This window comes from Microtus ochrogaster (assembly GCF_000317375.1).
Source record: "Microtus ochrogaster isolate Prairie Vole_2 chromosome 14 unlocalized genomic scaffold, MicOch1.0 chr14_random_1, whole genome shotgun sequence".
Lineage (NCBI taxonomy): Eukaryota > Metazoa > Chordata > Mammalia > Rodentia > Cricetidae > Microtus > Microtus ochrogaster.
In genome coordinates, this window is record NW_004949096.1 from 25385395 (window position 1) to 25412722 (window position 27328).

At 42.3% G+C, this 27328-nt stretch overlaps 1 protein-coding gene across 1 annotated transcript in view; it reads left to right on the top strand.

Moving 5' to 3' along the window:
- Nucleotides 1–27328, top strand: part of Ryr3 (ryanodine receptor 3) — a 571876-nt gene that overhangs the window by 379018 nt on the left and 165530 nt on the right. Inside the window, exons 34-39 of the mRNA XM_026787730.1 lie at nt 1751–1837; nt 2254–2480; nt 3150–3942; nt 6314–6514; nt 10550–10652; nt 11424–11561. Coding sequence (XP_026643531.1) covers nt 1751–1837; nt 2254–2480; nt 3150–3942; nt 6314–6514; nt 10550–10652; nt 11424–11561 — 1549 coding nt within the window. The remainder of the gene's footprint in view (nt 1–1750; nt 1838–2253; nt 2481–3149; nt 3943–6313; nt 6515–10549; nt 10653–11423; nt 11562–27328) is intronic.

A 27328-nucleotide genomic window follows, 5' to 3' on the forward strand; every position in this document is an offset into this window, starting at 1 on the left:
GCAGGCTTGCGGGCACTCAAACTCTCACAAGGCAAAACCCAAGGCACCTGCTTGGCTGAGCCAGGCTTTTCTCTGGGGGTTTGGAAAGAACCCCTTTCTGAGTTTTTCTGAGTTATTAACAGGACCCAGCTTTTCATGTTGTAGGTTTATTGTTCTGAGGTCCTATGTCCTTGCTGGGCTCAGGCTGCTAGCAGAGTGTGCCTACAATCCTTTCACATGAGCCCTTCGCCTTCAAAGCATCATGTTCATATGATTCAGATCTCTCCAACTTCCTCTTCTGCCTCTGCAAAGGAAAACAACAAACAGAAAGCCCATGCCTTTCTCCAGGTTCAGTTCAAATGGCTAACAGCTTTCCTTGCACATGCGTAATGCAATTTCCATTAGCATAATCTCAGAAATAAATCGAGGGTCCTCCGGAACCTTCTAGAATAATGTTTAACACATCACTAGTATCGTTTTCTCCTCTTGTATACCCTGTGAAGCCCAAATTAGTCCTAAACAAAATCCACACTGTTCATCATGGCGAGAGTATGCTCAGCACAAGAAAACATTCTATATCAAGGCTTTCAGAGCACTTCCTAAGTCAGGCATGGACTTTGGTTGAGCAGTTTATGAAGTTTGCAATAAGCCGTCCTGGAAAGGCTGGGAACCACCACCTATAAGGCAGCTTGCTTTCCAAAGCCAGTCCGTTTAGATGAGGCTCTTATCCCAAAGACTGACAGCCTCCACATGTTTGGTACCTTTCTGTTTGCTAGATATAAAATGAAGGCTGTAGGGGTAATGCATTCTCAGGGTATAGCCAATTTGCTGATATAGCTACTCATCCTTGAATTTATAAGCAGAGAGAGCTGGAACAATCCCCCAGTGACTGCATTTACTTAATGGTAGTAGAGGAATAACGTCTAAGTTTGTGTACATCAAAATAAACAAATAATAAGTGGAGCCCTTGATGTCACCTGCAAATGCCTCATACAGTCATGCAAGGTGCAGTTGGAAGCCAACCAGAGAATCTCAAACCTTTTAACCTAAGTATATAGAGTGAAAGGGGCTACAGAAACATCCAGGGCATCCCAGGGAGAAGGCAAGATTCGTATTCCAATAAAGATTTTCAAAGTCTTTGCCCTTTTAGCATCAATTCTCAACTGTGATGTGTGCCTGCCCCCAGCCCAGGACATTTGGCAATGTCAGAAGGCCTTGTTAATTGTTAGGATTAGAATGTGCTCACGGATACATAATAGGTACAGGACAGGGATGTCACTCACAATAGTACCCAGGTTAGCTCTCCCACCAAGGTAGCAGTACCAAAATCTCAATAAGACTGCAGGTTAAGAATCTTGACTGCAGGGTGTCCTGGAGCTGCCATTTGCCTTCAGCAACGATCCCGAGTCACCACCCAGACATATAGCTGTTGAGTAGCCATTCATGTTTTTCCTGGCTAGTGAGTAATAGAAGCTTCTGGCATTATGACTCTGCTCCTGAACTCCAGGGAAAGCTGGATGCAAGTACTTAAGGAAGTAAAGGGAAGGGTGTAAGATATTTTATCCCAGAGCAGAAGGGATTTAAGAGCTGGAGCAGTGACAGTCTCAAGTAAGACATACTGGGTCTCTGAGAGTGTCTGAGCAGTGGGGAGTGACCAGCCAGCCAGTTGTCTCCTCTCAGCTGAACTTGAATGGGGTGGCCGACTACTACTGTGACTAAGCAAACTGATTCCCACAGCCCTGGGCAAAACTTGATTTGTTTTGGTTTCTAGGTGGAGCCTAACACCAAAGTATTCCCAGCAGTCTTCCTCCAGCCTACAAGCACTTCTTTGTTTCAGTTTGAACTTGGAAAACTAAAGGTATTTATCTGTCCCTTTGATTAATACCCATGCCAAGGGAAGGCAGCAGCGGCCATCATGGTGACATCCCAGGCATCAGAAGGCAGGGAAGAGCTCTTGCTTGTCATTGACCCCCCATGCCTCTCTCGGGCCTCTATAATTTGCAGGGAGGTCCCAAGGATGGTGTATACCTTCTCATTTTCCTTTTCTCCCACCCATTTTGGCTACGGAAAGGAGTGATTACTTCTCACGTAACCCACAGCGTGCCATCCTAACTGATGACAGTAAAGCCTTTGGCGAGCCTCAGGATAGATCGCCCCTCTTAACTTAGACTGGTTTAATTGACGGTTGTGCACCAGGTACATGATCCTGGCAACTGAGACTCTCCCTATAATGAGCTCCTTTTCTTCTCTGATGTCTTTTCTACCTTGTCCCAGAATGCAATGCCCTTGTCAGCAGCCATATTTAAGAGTGAAGAGAAGAACCCTACCCCACAGTGTCCACCTCGGCTGGATGTCCAAACCATCCAGCCAGTGTTGTGGAGTCGCATGCCCAGCAGCTTCCTCAAGGTGGAGACAGAGCGGGTGAGCGAGCGCCATGGCTGGGTGGTGCAGTGCCTAGAACCCCTGCAAATGATGGCACTCCACATCCCGGAGGAGAACAGGTACTAGAGGGACCCACAGAGAAAGGGACAGTCCTGGGAAGCCAGGAAGTTCCAAAGGGCAATATGAACATCTTCAGTGTTTCCTAAGCTATCCCAAGATAACTGTTCATTCCCACAATACATTAGTTCTATCCTTTCTCCTTCCCATCTCATCATCCAGTCAAAAACAGTAGAGAATACACCATGATGCCCCAGTCATGGTACCTTCGGAAGACCAGGGATCAGGAAATATTTCCATGCTTTTAATTAAGATACAAGAGATACTGAAATAGACATATATTTAATTTCACAAAAATAGACATATATTTAATTTCACATGTCTAGTTTGACTTAGAGAACTAGGACTTGGGGTCCTTGTGTCCCTTTGTTAAAAGGATTATGACTGGATTCAATCCCAGCACTTTCACTTTCTGCATGTGTAGTTTGGTAAGCTGCTCACATACTCCAAGCTGCAGCCACTTCAGTCACACAGCAAAAGAGAAGGCCACCCACACTGCTGCCAGAGTAAGAGTGAGGTTATATGGGACAGAGAGGAGGAGCATGGCAGAGATTTCTGTCCCTCTGCCTTTGCTGCTCTGGTTGAGGTCCCTGGGGTTTTGCGGGGCGGCTCCACTGAATTCTGACACTTGTGTCTCACCGTGGAATGGCTGGTTGCTTTGTCTCCCTCAGGTGTGTGGACATCCTTGAGCTCTGTGAGCAGGAGGACCTGATGCAGTTCCATTACCACACACTTAGGCTCTACAGCGCCGTGTGTGCCCTGGGGAACAGCCGGGTTGCCTATGCCCTGTGCAGCCACGTGGACCTCTCTCAGCTCTTCTATGCCATTGACAACAAGTACTTGCCTGGCCTCCTCCGAGCCGGTTTCTATGACCTGCTCATTAGCATTCACCTGGCCAACGCTAAGGAGAGGAAGCTGATGATGAAGAATGAGTACATCATCCCCATCACCAACACCACCAGGAATATCCGCCTATACCCAGATGAATCCAAGAGGCATGGGCTGCCCGGGGTGGGCCTGAGGACGTGCCTTAAGCCAGGCTTCAGGTTCTCGACTCCTTGCTTCGTGGTGACTAATGAGGAGCATCAGAAGCAGAGCCCTGAGATTCCCCTGGAGATCCTCAAAACCAAGGCTCTGAGCATGTTGACGGAGGCCGTGCACTGTAGCGGGGCCCACATCAGAGACCCTGTTGGTGGTTCAGTGGAGTTCCAGTTTGTACCTGTGCTGAAGCTCATTGGAACCCTGCTAGTCATGGGCATTTTTGATGATGATGATGTTCGTCAGATCCTCCTCTTGATTGATCCCTCTGTGTTTGGGGAGCACAGCGGGGAGATAGAAGAGGGAGCAGAAAAAGAAGTGACCCAAGTCGAGGAAAAGGCAGTGGAGGCTGGAGAAAAGGCCAGCAAGGAGGCTCCGGCCAAAGGCTTGCTGCAGACCCGATTGCCCGAGTCTGTCAAGCTGCAGGTAACTGGGAACAACTGACATGCTCTGGTAAAGTGAGCTGGAGGGAGAGAGGAAAGCCTAGGTATGGGGACTCTGGGTACAAGCCCGAGTCTGCTGCTGAAGCGAAAGCATGCAGAGAGTCCCTGGGGTGATGCCTCTTTCCATGGAATCCACTCTCTAAGCTTTCCCAAGCCAACATGAAAATGCCAACCTTTGTCAGGAAGATACTTTGAAACATTTAGACTTCAGGTAGAAGTCTCTTCGCCAGGGTTGGGTTTGCCCCCATCTCTGAGCCTTTGAGACCAAGGTGATTATTTTAGAGGTACCTGTTTAGAAAAGGGCTAAGACTCTGGTTGTAACCAAAGTAACCCCCAAGGAACTGACATACAGGACCACACACTCATCCCCACTCTCACTAAGCTACGTTCTTACACTAATATGATGGGGCCCTGTTGACCCAGTATTCACATAACTGTTACACAGACTAAAGAGCATGCTCCTGGTACCACCTAAGGGTCTTCAGTTCTATCTGAAGCAATGCTTCCTCGTGTAAGCTAGCACGAGCTATATGGTACGGATGATAACCTTTGTCTTCTGGGCACCGAGACAAAGAGGAAGGAAGATGAAGAACAGTGCACCTCGGTCAGCCATTACTAGGGTTTTATTCTTCCTCCTCTGCCGCTGCTTACTGGATATGTAAACTCACCAAGTCAGCAGCCAGTCAAGACCTTAGAGTTATTATCTATAAAATGGAAATAATACAGAAAGATAATGCCAAACATGTTTTCATGAAATATGTAAAGTATGTTCCACCATATCATAGAATGTGCCATAGTGAGATAATCTATGATAAAAGTTCTCTCTTCTAATATAATGGGATTTGTGCATAGTCAGTTAATCAGGATATTGAGTATAAAGGAGAAATGCAGCTTATATATAATGACATGGGCATACACACATAGACAAACACACATGCACACATTAGCATTTTATTAAATCATTTAAGTGCACAGCTGTGAAAAAGAGTGAAGATCTTTTCACCAGTACTTGAAGTTCTTCTGTTTCACATCTGACCTCTGAGATAGAGCATCTATGATTGCCAGTTGAGGGATGTTTAAAGTGAACATCAGAGATTCAGTCATGCACTGCATAATGTCACTTCACCTGACAATGGACCACACAGGTGAGAGGGATCCCATGGTGATACCATCTAGTGAGAGAGTAACCATTGGTTGCTAAAATTCCTTCCCTAGGTGAGCTATAAGCAACATCTCTATCCCTTCTCCTAAGATCCCGATGACAAACCAAGGCATGATCTCATCAAAGTTCACACTGGAGAACCAGTGTGTTTATTGGGCTTCCTTGCAGAGCATAGGTGAAGGGGTCTTAGAGGGGTCTGGGTGCTCCTCCCCCAACAGGCCACACCTGGAAAGTCTTTAACCAGGAAGAATGAGGTCCTCCTTTTAGTTGTGTAAACGGAGCTCCTTCTTCTTCGTTTTTTCTGGCCTATGGACTCTAGCCCTCCGCTCCTTCTTCTTCATCTTTTCTGGCCTGTAGACTCTAGCCCTCCTGAGTCTGTGTGCAATTAAGGCAGTGTGTATAACGTGGGAGGAAATGGCTGGAGAGTAAGGTGAGGGTCTTTTTACCCTCTCTCTCTCTATGAAGGGACATGAATAGTCAGCAAGCCCAACATGGAAAGTCCTTTTGTCAGAGGACACAACTGAGCTCCCCAAGGTGGTGGTACCTTGGCTCATAGTCACTCACAACACTTAGTGTGTGATATTTTTGCCATGATGAAATGCCCTAACTGTGGATGCATCCAAGCACATCCTTGTCACTGAGTCAGGACCATCACTAGAAAGTAAAACACTTTCAGACTTGAATGAGTTCCCCCAACTCTTCAGTTTTCTCACACTTAGCGTTCTTTAGAACAACTTAAATTTACAGAATGATAAGATTATTATAATAGCAAAAGAACTAACCATCCTTGAACAGTGCAGTCAGCACCCACCCTGGAAGATGAGATGGAAACAAGCTTTTCAGCTGTCCCTTCTTCTGTTGCTGGAAGGTGGGAGAAGGAAAACAATGCTCATGTGAGTATTTAGATTCTGGTTTTCAAACATGACTCCTGAGGGATGCATCTTCTAGAAGATGCTATTTTCAGTGAGTTCATTTCTCTCATTCTCTGGCCTCAGTGGCTGAACAGTTTATCTTTGAATTTAGGTAGAGTTGGATTCAGTAGCTGCATGGTTGCTCTATGACACTAGATGGATCACTGCACTGACCTAAGTCATGGTGTTAGTGGCTATGAAGTAGGGCACTGGCAATGTCATCTGTTTGCATTAAGTGCATTCTATAAGGATGTAACACACACACACACTTTTTCTTACAGATGTGTGAACTCCTCAGCTACCTCTGTGACTGTGAACTGCAGCATCGAGTAGAGGCTATTGTGGCATTTGGTGACATTTATGTGTCCAAGCTTCAGGCAAATCAGAAATTCCGCTACAATGAGCTCATGCAGGCCCTGAACATGTCTGCAGCCCTAACTGCCCGGAAGACACGGGAGTTCCGCTCACCACCTCAGGAGCAGGTGAGTCCCATCCTGAACTCCATCCCACTTCCTGTGGAAAACAGTACATGAATCCTTTGTGTTATTTTCGGCAAACTGAAGAGCTATGAATTCCTAGAAGAATCGCCACAGCACCAAAAGATAGACTGAGTCCTAAGTAAATGACTGGAGAGAACTTGCCAATTATCTTGGCTGGGGTGGGGGGAACATTTCTAAACTGAACATAAGGCAGAGCTTCCTTCTTCCACCCTTTCCTTCTCTACGTGTGCCTCTACTAATCGGTGGAAAACCAGAGGAAGAATGTTGAGGTTCAACAGATACCTTGGCCACATCTACTCCTCAGAAGAATGTTACTAACCCTTCCAGAAATCCCTGCCTCTCTATTAGAGACAAGAAAGTAGCTGGTGCACCCTGGTTTGTGAGAGTTGAGGTGCAGCCTTCCTCACCTGACACATCCAAGCGCCTTTGACTTAAATTTACATTAAGCCTTTTTAGTTCCGCGAAGTCTGGAGAACAGAGTTTATTACAAATCATCCTTTGCGATGTGTTATATAGAACCCACTTGTGGTTGTCACTGCTGAGACAGAAGGTGCCTTTAGATGAGTTTAAATGAGGGAATTATATCTCATGGTCTAATAGTGCTACCCAGGCTGGTTGCCCAGTGTTCCCTTAGTGTTCAAAAGGAAGGTAGATCCTGCAGTGAAGAAACCAGCTCTGTCTTTGAAACTACATCTTTGAGTCTTATAAATTTTTAATAAGCATACTATTCATTGTTGTCACTATAATTACCACCATTTTATCTTAATGGCACTACTACAACTTCATTCAGTTTCTTTCCCAATCTATTTTATGGAACATAGTTATTTATATTGTCTTGCCATTGAACCACCTATCTGAGCTTTTGAAAGACTCATGGGTGATAACGCATAAAGAAAAGGCAAAGCTAATCATCTCTCTAGTTGCAAAATGAAAGTCCTTGGGACTGACTGAGAGAGGTCATTGTGCTCAGCCAAATGTATGAGTATGCTGTTTCTCCAACTGCCACCCAAGAATTCCTCAAGTGTATTACAGATGCTATACGCTTTTGAGACTGGTGATGGATATGAATGTTCCCCATAACACTGAGCAAATGATGATCTCTCAAACTTCTGTGAATAATTGGAAGGCAATAATAAGTAAACCAAATTTGTTTGCTGCTGAGTCAGGAAAACTTCCCTTAAAGGAGCTGTGGCACACTGCCAGCAAACAGCTAGAAGCTGTGCTAAGCTCTGTATAAACTCTGTATGTCTTCCTGTCCAGAATTTCTTTTCAAGCCCTCTCAGGCTTTACGTAGATTTAGTTGGCCACATTTGGGCGCCAATTTGTTGCATGTAGGGGTTGCTTGTTTGGCTATCTTAGACCCAACTAGCAGCAAATCCTGCCTGGTCTGTCTTTCCATCTCTTGATTGTGTGCTCTTTCAGCAGGTGGGGTCCTTCCTAAGTTTTGTTGACAGGAGGAGTCTTTCAATAGAGATCTTCATTTTGTACTCTGAAACCATACCATACAACCTTATATTTATTTTAAAAACAGTGTACCCTATCTTGTTGTAATTAGCATGATTTCCCTTTTCCAACCTATTTCATGGGTATTATTTAGTTACAAATAATATCTCTACCTACTAACAAGAAGATTTGATCCAGCAGGGAGGCAGGGACGGGTGGATCTCTGTGAGGTCAAGGCCAGCCTGGTCTGCAACACAAGTTCCACAACAGCCTCCAGCTACATAGAGAAAACAAAACAAAAGAAAGAAAGAAGAAAAAGATTTGAAAGAGAAGTTCTGAATGAGAGACTTCTGAATCATGTTAAAATTTAGTAAGACATTAGAATGTCTTCCAACTATGAAGTTCTCAACAGTTAAGGAAAAGCTCTATGCCTGGTGGTTGGGATAGCATGGCTGAGTCACAACAGGGGTTGGGGACCTCTAACTGCTTCTGCAATTCCTCTACCTATACCTACCATCGACCTATAGTTGCCGGCCTGCAGGGAGCATTCCGAAGTCCAGGAGCCTAGCTGGGAAACAGAGCCTTCACTGACCTCTGCTAGCATGACTTTTCTTTTCTTTTTTTTTTTTTTTTTTGGATTTTTCCAGACAGGGTTTCCCCGTAGCTTTTTGGTTCCTGTCCTGGAACTAGCTTTTGTAGACCAAGCTGGCCTCGAACTCACAGAGATCCGCCTGCCTCTGCCTCCCAAGTGCTGGGATTAAAGGCGTGCACCACCACCGCCCGGCTTAGCATGACTTTTCATGGTTAATGTACACAGCAGAACAACTGCCCCATTTTCTCACTACTGGGGATCGCACATGTTTCATGACAGTCTGTAGAAATTACATTTAGGAATGTCTTTACATTCAACACTACTTCAGGATGCAGGGGCTCTGAGAGTAGCCACGAGGTCTCTTCATATCAGCTAGTGATGAAGTACATTTATTACTGCACAGATTTTTTTTTTGGTTTTGATAAGTGTCCTTTACTATGGTCATGACTCTTCGTAAGTTTGTATGTCTTGTTTGTTTAAAATATTAATTTGTAAATTAATTGTGTCTCACTAAACTGCAAGAAAACTGCATGGCAAGTAGAAAAGCATCAAGAACAGAATATTAGGAGCAAAAAGAAAGGCAGAGTGAGCACAGAAGATAAATCTACATCTCAACACCAGGACCTAAATGAAGACCCTACACATAAAATCAAAAGCTAACTCAAACTCCAGAAATCTATCGAGTATATATTATAAGCAACTAAAACTCCAGAAAATGTGTAAGTTCATTAGAAAAATGTGCAAAGCACTCCACCAACTAATTTTCAAATGGGTAATTACCTGGTAGAAAAATGGAGGAAGAACATGAGAAGAAAATCTTTACAAAATATGCAATAAAATTACTATTAATGCGTGGAAAAATGAATTTCAACCTCACCAATTAAATGCAAATCAAAGCAACAGGAATATGTTATTCTTCACCCATTAAGCTGGAAAATATCTGAAAATGTGTTAAGTTCTCATTACTGTAATAGAGATGCCAAAGTAACACAAACTTACATAAATTTGGAATACTGCAAATTGTTGTGAGATTTCTGGGAAGTGATTTACAGTTCATATCACAAGCCGTTAAAATGGTACTCACCTGTTGCACCATTCATTTTGCCTCTAGTTTATTCTAAAAGAAATCTAAACTGTTAATAAAAAGTATATAAAATATTCAAAGCAACTTTGTTTAAATGAAAAACAAAAATGAGTCAGGAGATGGTCTGGTGTGTAAAAGCACTGGCCACTCAAGTATAACGACATGATTTTGAATCCTTAGACTCTCATAAAAACTGACGGATGGTGTGAGCATCTGTAATCCCCGTGCTCATATGGAGAGAAGGGAAGTGGAGACAGGAGAATTACTGGAAGTTCACAGGCCAGCTAGCCTGATGTATGAAGTGAAAACCAAAACATAAAGACCCGGTTTTAGATAAGGTGGAAGGCAAGGAGCAACCCCTAAGTTTGTCTCTGACCTCCACATGTATGTCATGGCTCATATGTGTGTGCATATTCACAAAAAATAATACTCACAAAAATTAATAAAAATAGAAACAAAGATATAACAGAAACTTAATTTTATATAAATTTGTATCCATCCATAAAGTGAAATAAATAATTTCACCATTTTAAACTCATGTTCCAGAAATGTCCAAGGCAAAGTCCGTCAAAAATTGGATTGTAAGAAAATTTATATAGAGAATGTGATTTGAATTTTTGAGGATATATAAAGACTGAAATAAATTTCCTAATATTGTTAACAGGACTCAGCTTCAGGTGGCAGGAATTTTCTACTCTAAATACTATCCAAATTTCTTTTGTATATGAAAAAAAGAGACAGAGAAAGCTACTTTTTGTGTGTTGGTCACTTTTACTTCCCCCACCCTGCAAAAACATTTAAATAAATTCAAAGACTGTTTGGTGTCTGAGGCATGAGCTGAGCTCCCCCGGCTGTCACGGAGATCAGCTAGCCATCCATACCTCTTTTGCCCTCCCAGATCAACATGCTCCTCAACTTTCACCTGGGAGAGAACTGCCCCTGCCCGGAGGAGATCCGCGAGGAGCTGTATGACTTCCATGAGGACCTTCTGGTGCACTGTGGTGAGCGGCTGAGAGTTGAACAAGAGCCCCAGCTTCCTTTATTAGAATGCCTGGGAGGGGTTGAGAAGTTACTCTTATGTCTGACCTTATGGTACCAATCATTCAAAAGACACGTGTCAGAAAAGGTACAGGAAGTGTCCCTGGCAGAATGGGGAGACTGAAAACCCGTTTGCCTAAAAGAATCTTTGTGAGGATACATAGGGGGAGTGGGAAGGTCTCTGGGGGAGGGGGAGTTGTGACTGATTCGCCACGGCTCCCAGTTCTCTTACAGTGGTAATGGCATCATGTTCTTCCAGCCAAGCCAAGACTTTGATCCCTTTTCCTTTAAGCTATCATGATATTTTTAAAGTGAGCATCAATGGTTTCTCTAAAGGGTTCTAAGCCATGGTCCCCTACTTTGATGCATATCTGCTTAAAAATGGGTGGTGGCATTTATGATTCTTTTATATGGTTAAATTGAGTAATATTTAGACAAAAGTTGAGCTTCTCATTTGAAATAATAAATGTTAAAGTATTTCTAGAGACTCTAGAGTCCTTTTGAATATAGGTTAGAAAAAGTAAAGCCTTGGAATTAAATTTATTTGATGTTCCGAGACACAGAAAATCATATATTTTAGCAACTATTTGAAAAACATAACTCAGATAAATATTCTTGGGAGGCTGCCTATAATCTCTTGAAAATGTTCCAAAAGATTGGAGATTTGCTTTATTGTGTTCTTCCTAACTCTTAAGGTACTGTTTGGGTCTGCACTCTGTTCTGTGACTTGCTAGGGGTTCCCTTGGAGGAAGAAGAAGAGGAGGAGGAGGACACTTCCTGGACAGGAAAACTGCGTGCTTTGGTGTATAAAATCAAGGGTCCACCCAAACCAGAGAAGGAGCAACCAACAGAGGAAGAGGAACGGTATCCTAGTAAGTACCACTGACTTTCAAACATGCTGCTCACAACTGTATGCTCTTCTGAGATTTAATAGAGGTAACTGGTTCTCTGACACATACGCTAAGATGTGTGGCAGCTGTTTAATGCTGAAGCAAACATTGGGCATTGTGTTACTGCCCTTGTTGATAGGATTTTTTCTTCTCTGCCTTTCCTGTGATTCAAAGAATTCCCTTTTGGAATCAACTATTTGGTATCTTCTCTTGTTGTCTGTCTACTTAGAAATCCTCACACAGACTCTGATCTTTCTTTCAACCTTTAAGTGTTGCTGATTTCTGTCACTTCTGTTTGCAGTTACCTAAGCAAGGAAAACTACTCCAACCAAATAAATTAAACAATAGTGAAACAGATGTATAAAAGAAAGTAAAGACCTCTTTTTTTCTCTAGTATGATGTTGAGATCGCGACAGCCTGCAGTCTTCAACCTGTTCTTTAAGGATGGCAAGTATTGTCCCAATTCACTTCTCTCTTCTTTGCACAGGAGATAACCTCAACCATTTGACCCATGTTGAAAGAAGAGCACTGACTTGCTTGACTGTCTCTAAATGAGTTAACATTCAAGAGACAGATTGTCTGAATATTCTATGTAATCAATCTGCTCCTTGCTACAGAGTTGGCAAGTTTATCATTTGTCTAGAGAAGAAGAAATGTCCCAGGTTCAATGTTATCGCTTTTCATCTTCTTCCCTGTTCATATCTATCTTGGAAGACATTTTCAGATCACCTACTAAAGAAATAGACTGTCACGATATGATAGGTGTGTCTGGGAATACCACTTTGAGGGTTCACACATCTTATTCCCCTCTCTATTAACCTTTCATCTTTGTGAGAATACCTCTGAGGGGAATAGATTATTCCCATTTATCAGTGAGATCTTTGAAGCCTCTGAGAGGATACATGGTAACATGACTCTGCCAATCCTGCCAAGTCCTATCTTAGCACCAGAGAAAGGTTTTGGCTTTGAGGGTGAGCCAACTAGATTGTAGAGCCAAAAACTATAATAGAAATAAGAAAATAGAGACTCTCTTTGTGGTTACCACCAAAGAAGTACTGCAAATAGGTAGCATTGGCCTACATATCTCATATATCACCTGTTGAGAATTGATTCTGGAAGTGGATGCTTTTTTGGCAGAATGTTAGGAATACAGTTCCCACAAAGTGACCATGTCATATTAAGTGAATCGGGTCAGTCAGATAAAACCATTCATCATCTGCCTCTGTGGAGTCTCACACTGGGGATGGGTTCAAACACCATGGATTACTTCCTATACAACTGCTCCTCAATGCTAAAGAAAGCAGAGCATCTTCTGTCTGCTTAGATAGAACATACACACCTGTCAGGCCTGTCACATGGGGCTGCACGGGTTCACCACGCTCTCCTCCTCTCACATGTGGATTTATGAGACATCCAAGTTGTGTTTTTGGGGGGAGGTTTTTTTTGGGGGGGGATTTTTCGAGACAGGGTTTCTCCGTAGTTTTTGGTTCCTGTCCTGGAACTAGCTCTTGTAGACCAGGCTGGCCTCGAACTCACAACGATCTGCCTGCCTCTGCCTCCCGAGTGCTGGGATTAAAGGCGTGCGCCACCACCGCCCGGCTGAGACATCCAAGTTTTGTGTCCTGAGTCTTCTAAGGTCCCAGAAATGAAGGAAATTGTCAATCAGTTCAAGCAATACTTGCTGTTATTATGTGGGCTCCCTGGAGAATGTCCCAAAAGCATGCCTGGAATGATATTTTAAGATAAATTTTTGGAAGTTGTTTAATATGCCACCAGAGAATTATTTTTATCTGGATCATATGGAAACAATGTTTCTAAATGTACAAGCGAATTGTAAAAATGGTTAAAATCCTATAAATTACTGGCAGCTTGTCCATGTCACTACTTACATGATTTATCTTGACAATATAATAAAAATTTAGGGGATTATAGTAAATTGACAATTTACCAAATATATCCACATATGCCAGTTACTAATGTTCCTAACAGATGTTAACTCTCTATTTTTTTTCGTTATTCAGTTGAGGGAAATAGGACTCGAAGTAATCAAGAGATAGTAGTTTAATGATTCTGCCTTCCAGCTTGGATCCAGAAAATTTTCCTGGTGACTGATTGACACGAATCTGAGACAGCTAAATTGAATGAAGCTATGACTTCATTCCAGGTGTCTACTCTTCCCACAGTGCCATGCGTCTCCTTCATCTGAGACTAATAACTCTTGCAAGTGGTCATTTATGATGAAAGCCAGGACCTAATGCCATTTAGAATTTTGACACTGAAAAGTCAGTGATGCCAAAGATTTGAACTGGAAATGGTCCGGGAAGGTGGTGGCAACCCCTCCCCAAGATTCACTTCTATGAGCTGTTGATATGGATCAGATGGGCTTGGTAAAGAGAGAACAAAACCATTCTGAAGCTCATTTGAATGCTGCTAAGTAGTTCTGTGTCAGAGAGATTTGCTTAAATTAACTGCAAGCCAAGGCATCAGTGAAAACTGCTACAGTATTATCAAAGGGCTATATGATAATGAAATGATATAGCAGCAGCCCACCATTCTAGGTCGTATTTTTATGTCCCTGTCTGGCACATCCATAAGAGAGCCCTTGCACGCTAAGGCTGGATCGCAAACTCCAGTTAAAACAGAATTTCCTTAAATATAAATGTATAGCCGTGGCAACTGAGCTCTTTCTCCACAGGAGATCAAACAGCTGTTTCTCTTGAGTTCTAAAGTTATGAAAATGAAAAACAGCTATCATATTTTACAAATGAAATGGGATGCATGTATGCCTTCTCCATGGGAGATGTTTTTCTCGTCTTCTCTCTATGAAGAAATATCCCAAGGATATTTTGCTCTCAAGCAATGCAAGAAAGGAGACAGAAACCCCTGCTGACATTAGAGACCTTGCATTGATCCACTGTGATTCAGCTGTGGCGAGCAGTTTTAGGAACTGGATGTAGGAGTGGGTCTGTCTAGAGGAGGCAAACTGCACTCTATTCTCGGTCTGTGCTGTGTGCGCAACCTCTGCCTCTCGCAGACCTGAGCTGACAGTCTCATCCCTGAGACACACGTGCTTCCTCTGCTACTCTTCTGATAAAGACCAGCGGTGTCCCTAGAGATGATGACAAATCCATCAAGTCCCAAAGCTGCTACTTGGGGAAGCTTGTACCTTGTCACTGAATGGTATAACAGCTCTAGGCCAAAACTCTCTCCAGGAACACTACAGCTTGTTTATGAATACTACTGGCAGAGAAAGTGTTCTTGTATTTACAATCAGACTAAGTACTGGCTTCTGGGTACAAAGGAATGCCAAGTAAGATCACCATGTCACTGTATATTGAGAATTTTGAAATTTTAGATAATTAATCTAATGATGACTCAGGTGACATCATTAGACTCATTTTCTAAATACTCTCCAAATAGCACTTCCTTAAGACAGACACACACCCACACATGCATACATACATACATACACACACACAAACACACATACATACACACACACACACACACCACATACACACACATACATACATACACAGCAGGGAGAGAGTTGGTCCTCCTCTGTGTAGTCTTTCTACTAACTTTGTTCCCCTCCCTCCTACCCCAAGATATCATGTAAACTCCAATAGGACACACGTGACTTCCCTTTTATGTGGGTCTTTTTTTTTAACTTTTCTCACTGAGTCTTAATGTGGAATTTTTTCCTATATTCATTCCATTGACCTAAACATCATTTTTACCTATAACTACAAATTAGTCAGCTAAGGCTCACAAACATGGAAAGTGGGTCCTTGGATATAAAGGTGGAATTGGGGGTGGATAGATAACTCTTCTAGTAATGAGGTTGGGTTGTGATATTAAACTACAGACAAAAACACACTCCATGGCCAGAGGAGGGCTTGGAAGTGTTGGAAGAGTGTGAATGGGCAGATAAAATAGGAAAGAAAAGCATTTTGTTGGAAATGCTGCTAAAAATTGCCAAAAGACAGAAAAGTTTGGGCTGAGTCCAGGCAGGGCAGCAGGTTAGGGTGGCTGGATTCTACAGGGGGCGGAATGGAATGTGGTGGGGGTGTAAAGTGATTGAACACTGTGCCTCAAAGGGTTGCTAACAAAACCGAGTTCATCAGTACAGCATTCTCATTTGCTGTATAAAGCTTGGGCCTGGAATTGCAGAGATGGAGGGTTCAGCAGGCATGTGGCACTCACTTTACCCTGAGTCTGTTGCTTCTCTCAATAACAATATACAGTGTACAGTCTCATTCCTATTTTATAGTTAAAGAAACTGAAGTAGAGACAAATTATCCAAACCACACAGGGGTGGCATTGATCTTCATATTGATATTCCTATATGTAATAATTACATAGAAGTATCATATCTCCAGTAAACAGTGACTGTGAAAGTTTCCTAAAACTAACTCCTTAGTTTGCGCAGCAGTAGTGAGGTGGTTATGGTGTACAGGGCTCTGGAGTTAGGCAGCCTGTTCTCAAAGTCTAGCTCTGCCTCAGTTCTGTAAGGTTGAACACGTGGCGACTTTGTGCCTCCGCTTTCTTGTCTGTAAAATGAGAACAGATCAACTATCTACCTCACTGGGTCACTATAAGAGCTAAGTTATTTAGCAAATGCAAAGTGTTTTAAAGTGTATCTGGCACAGTGTTTAATATTGATTGGATTTGGCCCCTAGAATAGTTGGTGATTGCCTACCGTATTTCAGGCACCATTTGGGGCACCAGTGAAATTTGTTTCAAAAAAGGTCAAGGATTTCAGTCATCCCTGCTGCAGGAGACATTGGAGCCATGGAAACAGAAATGCTCTGGGTGAAGCAACTTGAAGTGGGGCAGACAGTACAATGTCTCAAATGATATCAACAGGCCGTGTACAAACATGGAATATACAAATACGTTGAAGGGAAAAGGAAAACGCTGGTTACAGATGGGATTAAAGACGCTGGTGAGCTAAACTTGGATCAGGAAATAGGTCGCTTTGGAGTGGAACCTGAATGATCACAGTAAGTCCTTGAAAGAGACTGGGGATGGCAAAAGAGAACCAGAGAAACCCAGATATGAGAAGGACTCAGGGTCAGAACTCTCTGTTGGCTCCTGGTCACAGATACAAAACTCTGTGGCATATATAAGTAATGGCTGATTATGTGTTTGGGAGCTCGATAAGAAAGTCCCGGAGATAGAAACTCTAGCATGTACTGAGTGAGTCCTTTGTATCTGGCACTGTTCTGGGTGCTTCATGTCGCCTCTCTTGACTTTTTCCTCACAACAAGCAACCAAACGCAGTGACCTCCTGCCTCCCATTTTACACACATCAAGTATTTAGACCTGAGTAAAGATGATGGGTTCAGGTTCCTGGTCCTTTGTCATTCTGTCTCAGCTTCATTGTCATTTTAGGTGTCTCCCCATGTTAGTCACCGCTCTATTGCTGTGAAGAGACACCATGACCAAGGCAGCTTTAAAAGAAAGCATTTAATTGGGGGCTTGCTGACAGTTTAGAGCATGAGTTCACTGTTGTCATGGAGGGGATCATGGCGGCAGACAGACATGGTGTTGGAGATGCAGCTGAAAGTTTACATGATGATCCACAGAGAGAGCGAGACTGGGTTTGGTGTGGACTTTTGAAACCTCAAAACCCACTCCTAGTGACTCACCTTTTCCAACAAGGCCACACCTCATCTTTCCCTACACAGTTCCACCAACTAAGGACCAGGCCTTGAAATACCTGAACCTCCTAGGACAGTTCTCTTTCACACGGCCACATTTCCCTTCCCCCAGTCAGATCAGCAAATGCTCTCTGTTCCTCCTGTGCTCTTTTCTCTGTCACATCATCATCAGTAATGTAATCGCCTGTACATTTTGAGAAAGTGATTATGAGGCTGGATTACTGATTTCAAAAACAACAGGCTAATTATCTCCTTATGATGGATGAGACCCAGGGAGCTAGAGAGCAGTATTGGGCTGGAACGCTGGTAGGCAGTTTCACTGGTGGCTTGTGGTGCTGCCTCTGACACAGTAGAAGTACCCAAGGGGTACTTATCGAGGAAAGCAGGCTAGGGTGAGCACGCTTGTTTCTACCCAGACGTGTATGGATGGGGCTCTGACCAAGGTAGAAAACCATGTTGAGCCCAAAGACTCTAATTTGATCCCTGGAGCCCTTGGGGAAACGTTGGTGTGGTGATGTGTGCTTATTCTCTCGGCGAGGCAGAGACAGGCAGGGCTCTGACACAATCTAGTCATCCTATCCCGCTTGAGTAGTCCCAGGCCAGTAAGAGACCCTGTCTCAAAAAACAAGGTGGAGAACACCCAGGGTTAGCTTCTGGCTTCAATGGGCATTCTTATGCACATGTGCACACCCATATGTACCCCACACATGAATTCATACATGTACACAAACACATATACACTCACAAGAATCCAGAGGATGAAAACTTAGAGACAGATTTAGCAGATGTATACAGCAGTCAGATAACTGCACACAGGCAGCCAGGCCAGTGTGACTCGAACAGTTTCGTGAGGTTCCACAGCTTGTTGTAACATTCTTAGCTCTCACTACCTTGGAAGCCTTAACAGACCAGCTATTTATAAGAACCCACTTCCATTCATTAAAATGAAATGGTTCTATACCTAAACGAAAAGTAAATTTGAGGAATAAGCTAGTGAGGGTCACGAGGATGGGGAACTGTGGCCACTGTCACATCTGTCTTTGCTGTTCTTGTGTGGTGAGGAGGAGGATTGAATGCTAATTCAGGCATAGTCCTTAGCACATTGCTGAACGCACAGGAAATGCTAGAGAAACCATGGCTATGGTCATTGCAATGAGAAGCGTGATGGCTAGGAAGAAGCTGAAACTCTCACCCTACTGCTAGGCTAGGGAAGCCAGCCTAGACAAAAACAAGCCTGCTCACATGCCCCAGCTCTCCCTGTGGCCCAGTAACACACATTAAGCATAGCAGTTTGCTTGTTACCCCAAGAACAATGTCCAGTGTCTTTGCAGGCTTTTCTTTCATTTCAGATCACCTTGAAATGTTATTTTCAGTGATACCCCACAGCACCCGTGCTCTCATTAAATAAGGTAAACTAGTTCCAACTGTAGATCCTGGGTCAGAGAAACATTGCGGAAGCACAGATAAATTGGCCTGATGAATATTTCTAGAGTTAAGTCCTTGAAACCCATGGACTTCACTTTCCCAGGCCTTCCCTATCACTAAGCAGTAAATCCTTGACTATGTCTTAAGTTTGGCTTGAAGAAGCCCCAGGGCAGAGAGCACAGAGGACTCCAGTCCTTTCCCCAGGAAACCTGGGAAGCTGAGTGGAGAGTGTGTGGCTGTGCCATGCTACCTCTGACAGACAGTTTTCTCTCCACCAGCAGTCAGGACAGTCATCCCAAAGTCCAGAGAGTTCCCATGGCTCATGTCCTCCATGTAGGTGGTCAGTGGTGTGCACTGATAATGGCCACTTCCTGTCACCAGGAACTGCTAGAATTCTGAGATTTTGTTTTATTTCTTCACTCTCGGGTTTTATTTGCAGGGAAAGCAAGCTAAATAACACTGAAATTGGACACTAAAAGTGGTAGTAAAATTCTTGCTGCTTCCAAATTTAGGCCAATGAAGCCACAGGCTTTCAGTTACTGCCTGAATAAGTTGGTGTCGCTTCTTCAAGAGCACAGCAAGCAACATAGACATATACTCTCAGAAGTAGACAAAGGCACAGAAAGGTGGATGACTTGTCCGAAAACACACAGCAGGCCCTGCCCAGTGCTCTTGTTACTATGCTGCCATCTTCAAGAGGAATTTTATAGGGTGATTTTCTTTTATTGGTAAAGAAATCGAGGCTCTGAGAAAGCAATCTAAGTGTCAGGAAAAGAACTAAAGCTTTATGGGTTTTAGGATTTTACATCTGAATCTATTTCATGACTTATTAAGAGAGTGTCTAGACAGTAAGCATAATACGAGTTTAAGGTACTAATAAAAATAACTATTTTCTAAGTGCTATGAAGGTTAGCAACTTGTGATGATAAAGTATAAGGAACAGATTCTAGCAGCCTGGGGCACCACCATTTGCCAACCATAATGTTAGATAAGTTCTTAGTCTCTGTGTGTGACTGTTTTCTTTGTATGTAAAAGGAAAATAACAAGGAAGGATTTGATGAAATAGTGCCAGGTTTAATGTTCTGACACCTAGAAGTTTACATACACCTTGGCTTTTGCACTGAGTGAAAAAAAGCATTGGCCATATGAACTTCCTTTCCATATTTATCATGGCAATGCTTTTGGCAAACAAGAAGCAGAAAACCCAGTTTGAGGAAGCAGCCAGAGAGGGGCCACACTGACAGACCTCCCTCTGGAACTCGAGATGGAGCCAGCTGCTGTGATGGATTGATCCAGTAGCTGTGCTCACTCTTTCCTCGGTCCCCTAATGCCAGCGTTGTTTTTAGACTAGCTTCCAGATACAGTCTGGACCTTACATCCACTCCTTACCTACTCCAAAGGATGAGCAGAATAACTTCTCTTGATGTTCTAATAAAGGGTCCTGAGATCACCTTTGATTGATTGGAAAAGTTAGTTATAAGCCTATCCATGATTCACCAGTGATGATTCTGGTTATGTCAAGTTAATAGAGCCTATGTTGAAATAAAGATGGGTCCTTGAGGAATATGGCACAAAGGTAAAGAAGGACCTTGCACAGAACAGGAATGCTGCTAAGACAGAAGAGTCTGGTGAGTTCTGCATGCTGGTGTGTAGGGTGTGTCTATCAATGGCAGCATCGCCACTTACTCAGTGGTTGGTCTCAGTGGTGATGTGGGTTGTAATAGCTCTTGATGTTCAGAGGTAGAGGCAGAGCAGGCTGCATGAAAGACCTAGTGAGTGCCATATATGATCTCTAGGTATTGCCCATCAATCCATAACAGCTCTATGGGTATTCTCTGTGTGTAATGATAGTTCTAGCTTGGCCTTAAGCTCTGGGCCAGTTGAAGAGAGATCTCGGCTTTGTCAACAACCTGACAGACTCTTAGCCTCAAAAAGGAGTTTTAAAAAATGTCCTCCATCCAAGACCTAGAATCGGTCACAGTGAACAAGCTTCCTAGTTGCTTCTGCAGCAAGCTACCCTAAGCCTGCCAGCACTACAACCAGCACAAACTTATTATCTTAGTTTCAGAGGTTACAAGACTAAAGTGACTGAGCAGGATTGCATTCTTGGAGGGTCGTTTCTTGCTTTTTCCATCATCTAGAGGACCACTGCATTCTTTGAGTAGTGAATGGCTCCTCTAGGACCCCTGCCTCTTCCATTCTTTTCTGACTCTCTTGCCTCTTCTCTCAAAGAACCCCCAAGCCATCCACAATAATAATTTCTTTGGCTCAAAATCCTCCTCTTAGTCACATCTGCAGAATCCCTTTCAATGTGTAAGGTAACAAAACTTCTGCAAATTTGGATTTGGACATCTTTTCACACTTGGGGATCCATTGTTCAATCTAGGAACAGTAGGAAAGAAGAAAACAGAGTTCCAAATACCATCAGTACCACCATCACTACCACAGCCCCTCAATATGGGGACCTACAGAGGCTGCTGTCAAATGCTGCAATAGTAAATTACCAGCTCCTATCTTTTTGCTTTTTTAATTGAAAATAGACTTTTTTCATACACTATATTTTTATTATGGTTTCCTCCCCACCTCCCAGCTCCTCCCATTTTCTCCCCCACTTCCTCACCCAACCAAATCTGCAGCCTTTCTTTAGAATACAAACAGGCATCTTATACTTGGAAATTATCCACACCTGTTCACACATCCAGATTGTCTATAGCATGCCACACACTGGCCTACAATCCTCTGGAATTTTAAAATAGGTGTGCATCGTTTAAATGCACATAATTTTCTTTTTCCATTGTACTGTGAACATTATAAATCATTTTCTGAGTTTCTAAGTTTAACCTAAGTACAGTGCAGGTTTGTTTATTTCTTTTCCTCAATGTGATTAGAATTTTTTTCTTCCAAGTTGACCCAGATTTAAGAATACCCACAGACTTTTAGCAGCACAGGTGTGGGATTTGCTTTGCCAGTGGCCAAAGCCACTATCTACCCTTTGATAATAAGGGTATTATCTACCCTTTGATAATAAGCATGTAGTTCATCAAGTGAAGAGCATTTGACTCGTTACCTAAATTTAGAGAGAAAGGAAAAGATACATCCTGAGAAAGATTTGAACGGTCCAAACTTCTGCGGCCTTAGCATCAAATATGCACTGTGAGAGCAAATGACCCTTCTTCTGTGGGTCGCTGGCACTGGGAGCTGGTCATCTGACTACTTGTGGCAATGGCAGGTGACTAGGGAGTATTCCTGTAAGGGTCGCATGTGAATGGCTTAGAGTTCTGAAATCAAAGAAGCAGGTTATAAAATAACAGGTGGGGGCAGTACACAGCTGAATCAGACACTCCCAAATGGATGCACCAAGTCAAGCTCTAATGGGAAGGCACTCTTCTCTTGGTTTTATGCAGAATATATGACTAGTCCAAAAGTCTGGAGGTGAAGAAGCCATCGTCTTCTAAGATGTCCCCTAGCAATCCAGTCTTTCTAAGCAATACAGTACATTCAGCATATTGCCGTTCTGCGTTAGCTTGAATAGTCATTTTAAAGGTGGCGTGTAAGTCATAGATTTGAGAAAATTGCCTATCTACAATTACACTAATTACAAAAATTGAGTGAATTTGAATATTAATAATAATAATCTCATCAGGGAAATCAGTACAAAATTCACTTCGCTCAATGTTTTGTTTGACAATTTGCTTTGTTCTGCTCATCACAAAACAGAGGCTTATATCTTCCCTTGTTCCTCCATCCTGTTCTTGGAATAAGTATTATTGTTTTCTAAAAGTTCCATGAGATGAATCACTGGATGCACTTGGCAGCATCCTCTTGAAGTAATGGAAATCTGGAGTCTAAGCAGTTCTGATGAAGACTTTATTTTTATTTTATTTTACTTATTAAATTGTTTTTAATGCCTGACAATTCCACTCACATATACAATGAAATAAAAAAGCATATCTCCTTCTTCCTACTCCCCTGCATATCCCCCACCATGTCTCCCTACTAATTTCATTTCTTTTTTTTCTAGAGATTTATTTTTAATTTTGCAAATGTGTGTATCTTTGTGTCGGTATATACACCTAACTGCCATTGCTCACAGGTGCCAGGGGAGTCAGATACCCCTAAATCTGGAGTTACAGGTGGCTCTGAGCCACCCAACCTGAGTGCTGAGAGCTGAGCTCAGGTCTAACACATGAGCAGCAAGTGCTCCCAACCATTGAGACATCTCTCTGTAACTCCCCTCTCTTTTTTCCTTTCTTTTATGGTTTTTTTTTGGGGGGTTGTTGTTTTTTTTGTTTTGTTTTGTTTTTTTAGATAGCTCACAAAGTAGGATGAGTGCTGTCTTTAGGTCCATGGGCTTAGGGCCACCCACTGGAGCACAGGAAAATTACCAGTGAGAACACTGGCAGAAAAGAGTGATTCTCCCTTCTCCGGCAGCAATCAACTAGTAGTGAGTCCTCATTAAGAGCGGAGCCTGGAGTATATATACCTCCCCTATCTACACCAGAACTGAGGCTTGGTGCTTGCATTTAGTGCAAACAACCATAGCTTTGTGAGTTCCTGAGGGTGATAGCCCAGTCATGTCTTGAAGACAGCATTTCACTGCACTCTTCCTCATCCTCTAGCTCTCCCCTTCTTCTCCCCCCTCTCCCACGACATTTCCCAAACCACGGTGCAGTGGCAGAGTAGTCAACAAAAATATCTCAGTTAGGGCTGAGCACTTAGTCTCTCCTTTTTAGCACTTTTAGCAGTTACTAATCTCTGCATTCACTACTGGCCACAAAAAAAAGAAAGCTTCTCTGACCAAGGTAGAGCAGTTCAGGTTTATGGGTGTGTAAGCATAAATATTTAGAAACTGATTTGACAATATGCCCAAATTCCTTGCATGTATTATTGAATTTCTTCAGCTAAGGTCCTATGAGCAATAATAGTATTTTGAAATTGTTTCATAGAGGCACTGAACTCAATCTTTGACACCTAGCAAATCCCCATAAAATAACATTTGATAATGAAGCTAATTTAGAAGTGACACACAGGAGGCAACTTGGTTTTTAGCTAAGGACAATCAGAAACATGTGCATAACAGAAACCCTGGCTTCTGAATGCTCACTACAGTGAAACTCCTGCAGCTCATGCCATGGCCTCTATGACTGCTGAGACCATCTGCAACTGATGAAGATACCCTGATGTTGCAGTTGAAGAATTAAGTTCCCCCATCCCCCTGCAGCCTGCCCATTCCTTGTGTGCCCCATGAGGGCTACAGGACCAGCCAAATAAAGTCATGCAGCTACTGCATAACACAGGCACAGCCCTCCCTTCACTGAAGATGACTGGTCTTACACCCAAACTTAGCCCAATGAAGGCGAAAACTTTCAGGACCCTTCGAGTTAGCTGGCAGCACTGTAGGGCCCTTAACTTCCAGGATTCGATTTTCAAAATGGCCATCCTTTAATCCTCGCTCTTTCTCAGTGTGAGGAGTCCTACTTTCATGCACTTATCGCTAATCCACCCAGAATCGAGCAGCGGAACATCCTTCACCATAGCTGGCTGGTGAAGGGCTCTACTCACTAATCAGAATCACGCAGCCTGGTGGAATGGGCTTCGCCCAAGCTGGAGAGAAAGCTTTACTTTCTAGGGAGAGCCTTTGTTTCATAATAGACCCTGTCCACCCAGCAATGGGTGTCAAAGTATTTGGTCTTGGGGATTCTATAGATTCCTAACTATTACATAGAGTCTTACAGCTCTAACCTAGGCTGTATACATCTGTCAGTGTTTACTTACTTAAAAATTAAGGCTGCAATATTTTGTAACATTACTAATTCATCTAAAATAATTATAATATACAGCTACATATTTAACAATGTATTTCTATAAAATAGTTAAATTTTCTTTTGAAAATAGCTAAAGAAATAATATGCTTTTTTATAAATTGATTATCTGAAAGGCAGCTGGGTTCTCATATGACATAAAGTGGAGAAAATAGCCTCAAATATAAATATAACTGGGAGAGAACTAATACTTCTATAGCTTATTGGTGCACTTGTGGAGAGTCTTTCCTAGTGACTAAATAGTAGATTCTCAAAAGGTACTTGATATATATGAAAATTCAAATAACTTGATTTTATGCTTTATTACATAATTGACAGCTACCATAAAAGGGAGAGCCAATTTTTTTAAGAGGGTAGCCCCTGATTGATGGCCACAATCCAGTGGAAAGCCATACATATAGGGGCAATATAAATTGGACTTCATGGGTTTTAAAAAGAGAGAGAACACAAAGTTTTGTAGATAAGGAAGGGGGCATAGATCTAGAAATAGTTAGAGGATAGGGTAAATAAAACCAAAACTTATCATACCTCAGCTGAAATAAAGGCCATCATAGATTGTTGATTGGTGCTGCTACATATTTTTTGTAGTTACATGCATTGTTTTATGGAAATCATTATTTCCTTGAGTAATACAGTTATCAGCTGTTGACACCGTTCATTATAAAATATTTTCAAATCACATTTGCTAATATCAGTAATTTAATCAGGGGATCTTTAAGTGTTGGAAGCTGTCAAAGCTCACAGTGCAGATAAACGTTTGCCAGAATTCTGGTTTTCATCTGAAATTCAAATTTCCTTATTTGCAGTAAATACTAGCATTTAAAAGTGAAAAACTTATTATTTCTTTTTGAAGAAATTATGTTTTCCAAGACCAATTAGCCACAGGTTGTTTTTCTTCTCACTTAAAAGGTATTCCAGCAGACAAGAGGCTAGTTTATTTGGTAACTCAATCACATGCAAATATTTTTCCTCAAGAAAAAAAAAACATTGGCTGCTGATGTACAGCTTTGTGCTTATCATCATTGTGTCTCCAGGGTTAAATGGTCATCTTGAAAGGTTTATTGATAAGATTCTTGGTTCTTCATTCAAGACATTCCCATGTAAAATTGACTGTTTTCCCAGGCAGGTGATAAGGAATAAGGTTAAGTCTTGCTGCCGTCTCTGTTTTCATAAGCTAGCACTTTCGACTATCGTTTCTTATCTACCATTAGAGCCAATGTATATATAGTTAAAACAGCAAATAATATCTTTGAAGTGTTATGACCTTCTCAACTGCCTAAACAGTTCGGAGCCTCTAATCTGTAAACTTTCGCAACTACCATTATTTATAGTATTAGTAGTTAATGTTCATAAGTATGTTCCCAGCATTGGGTTTTTGTTTTTTTTTTTTTTTTTGGTTTTTCGAGACAGGGTTTCTCTGTGGCTTTGGAGCCTGTCCTGGATCTAGCTCTGTAGACCAGGCTGGTCTCGAACTCACAGAGATCCGCCTGCCTCTGCCTCCCGAGTGCTGGGATTAAAGGCATGCGCCACCATCGCCCGGCCCCAGCATTGTTTAAACACTGATTATTCTAATTTTCATATGTTCAGATATACAGAAGATCTAACACAGTAAAGAAAGCATATTTCTTTTGAATATAGATTTTTTATTATTTTCGGTAATTTTATACATAAGTAATATATTTATATTTACACCACTCCCTTGCCCCCTCAAACTTTCCTGTACCCCATACTCCCTCCCGACTTCATGCTCTCCTTATTATTGTTAATATTATTATTGTTATTATTATAATGCATGCATGTGTATTTCTGAATACAACCTGCTGAGTTCATTTACTGTTTCTTATATGTACATGTGTCTAGGGCTGACTACTTGGAGATTGGAGATTATATCAGGGGACTTGTCCCTAGTAAAAACTTAATCTCCCTCTCTCCATAGCCAGTAATTACTTGTATGCTTCATCTAGAGTGGAGCTCCATGAGCCTGCCCTGTTCATGTTGGCATGTTGACTGATATTGTCATTATTCAGATCTTGTTTAGGCAACCATACTGTTGAGAGTTCATGGGTGCAGCGTTCCTGTCATATAGAAAAGGTACTACTTAACAGAAGATATTATTGTCCTCTGGCTCTCCCAACCTTTCTGCTCCCTCTTCTGTTATATTCCTGGGACCTAGATGTGGAGGTTGTACTATAGATGTATCTATCATTTAGGGTTGGCACCCAAAGAATTCTCTGCATCTTAACCAGTTGTGACTTTTGCGATAGTATTCATCTGCGACAAGAATAATTTTCTCTGATGAAGGGAATGAGCAACATTTATCTGTAGGAATAAAGATAAACATTTAGAATATATTTGGATATTATACTGTTTAGAAAAGTGACAGTAGTAGGTTTTCCTCTAGGGACCATGACCTTACCAGCAATGAGTAATTGGCTTTGCTGATAGTACCGAGAATGGATTCCTTTCTGTTGTGTGGGTCTGCAGTCCAATTACATGGCTCTTGGTTACCCCTAAAATATAAATGCCATTATTGCACCCTGTGGGATATCTTGTCGTGTTCATTGTTGTGGATCACAGGCTTTATAGCTAAGTAAGACGATTGCTTGTTTGTCTCCTTTGGCAGTTTGCACAGCACCTTCTAGTAATAGGAAAACTGGTCTTCAGGAAGGAGGCTTCCAAGGCAGCATGAGCTCCGTTCCTCCAGGTCCCATGTCCAAAGTTTGTGGTATCTTCACCATTAGGATCTACCTTCAAGTTCTGGGAAGGAACCAAGGACAATGACCTCTCTCTCTCTCTCTCTCTCTCTCTCTCTCTCTCTCTCTCTCTCTCTCTCTCT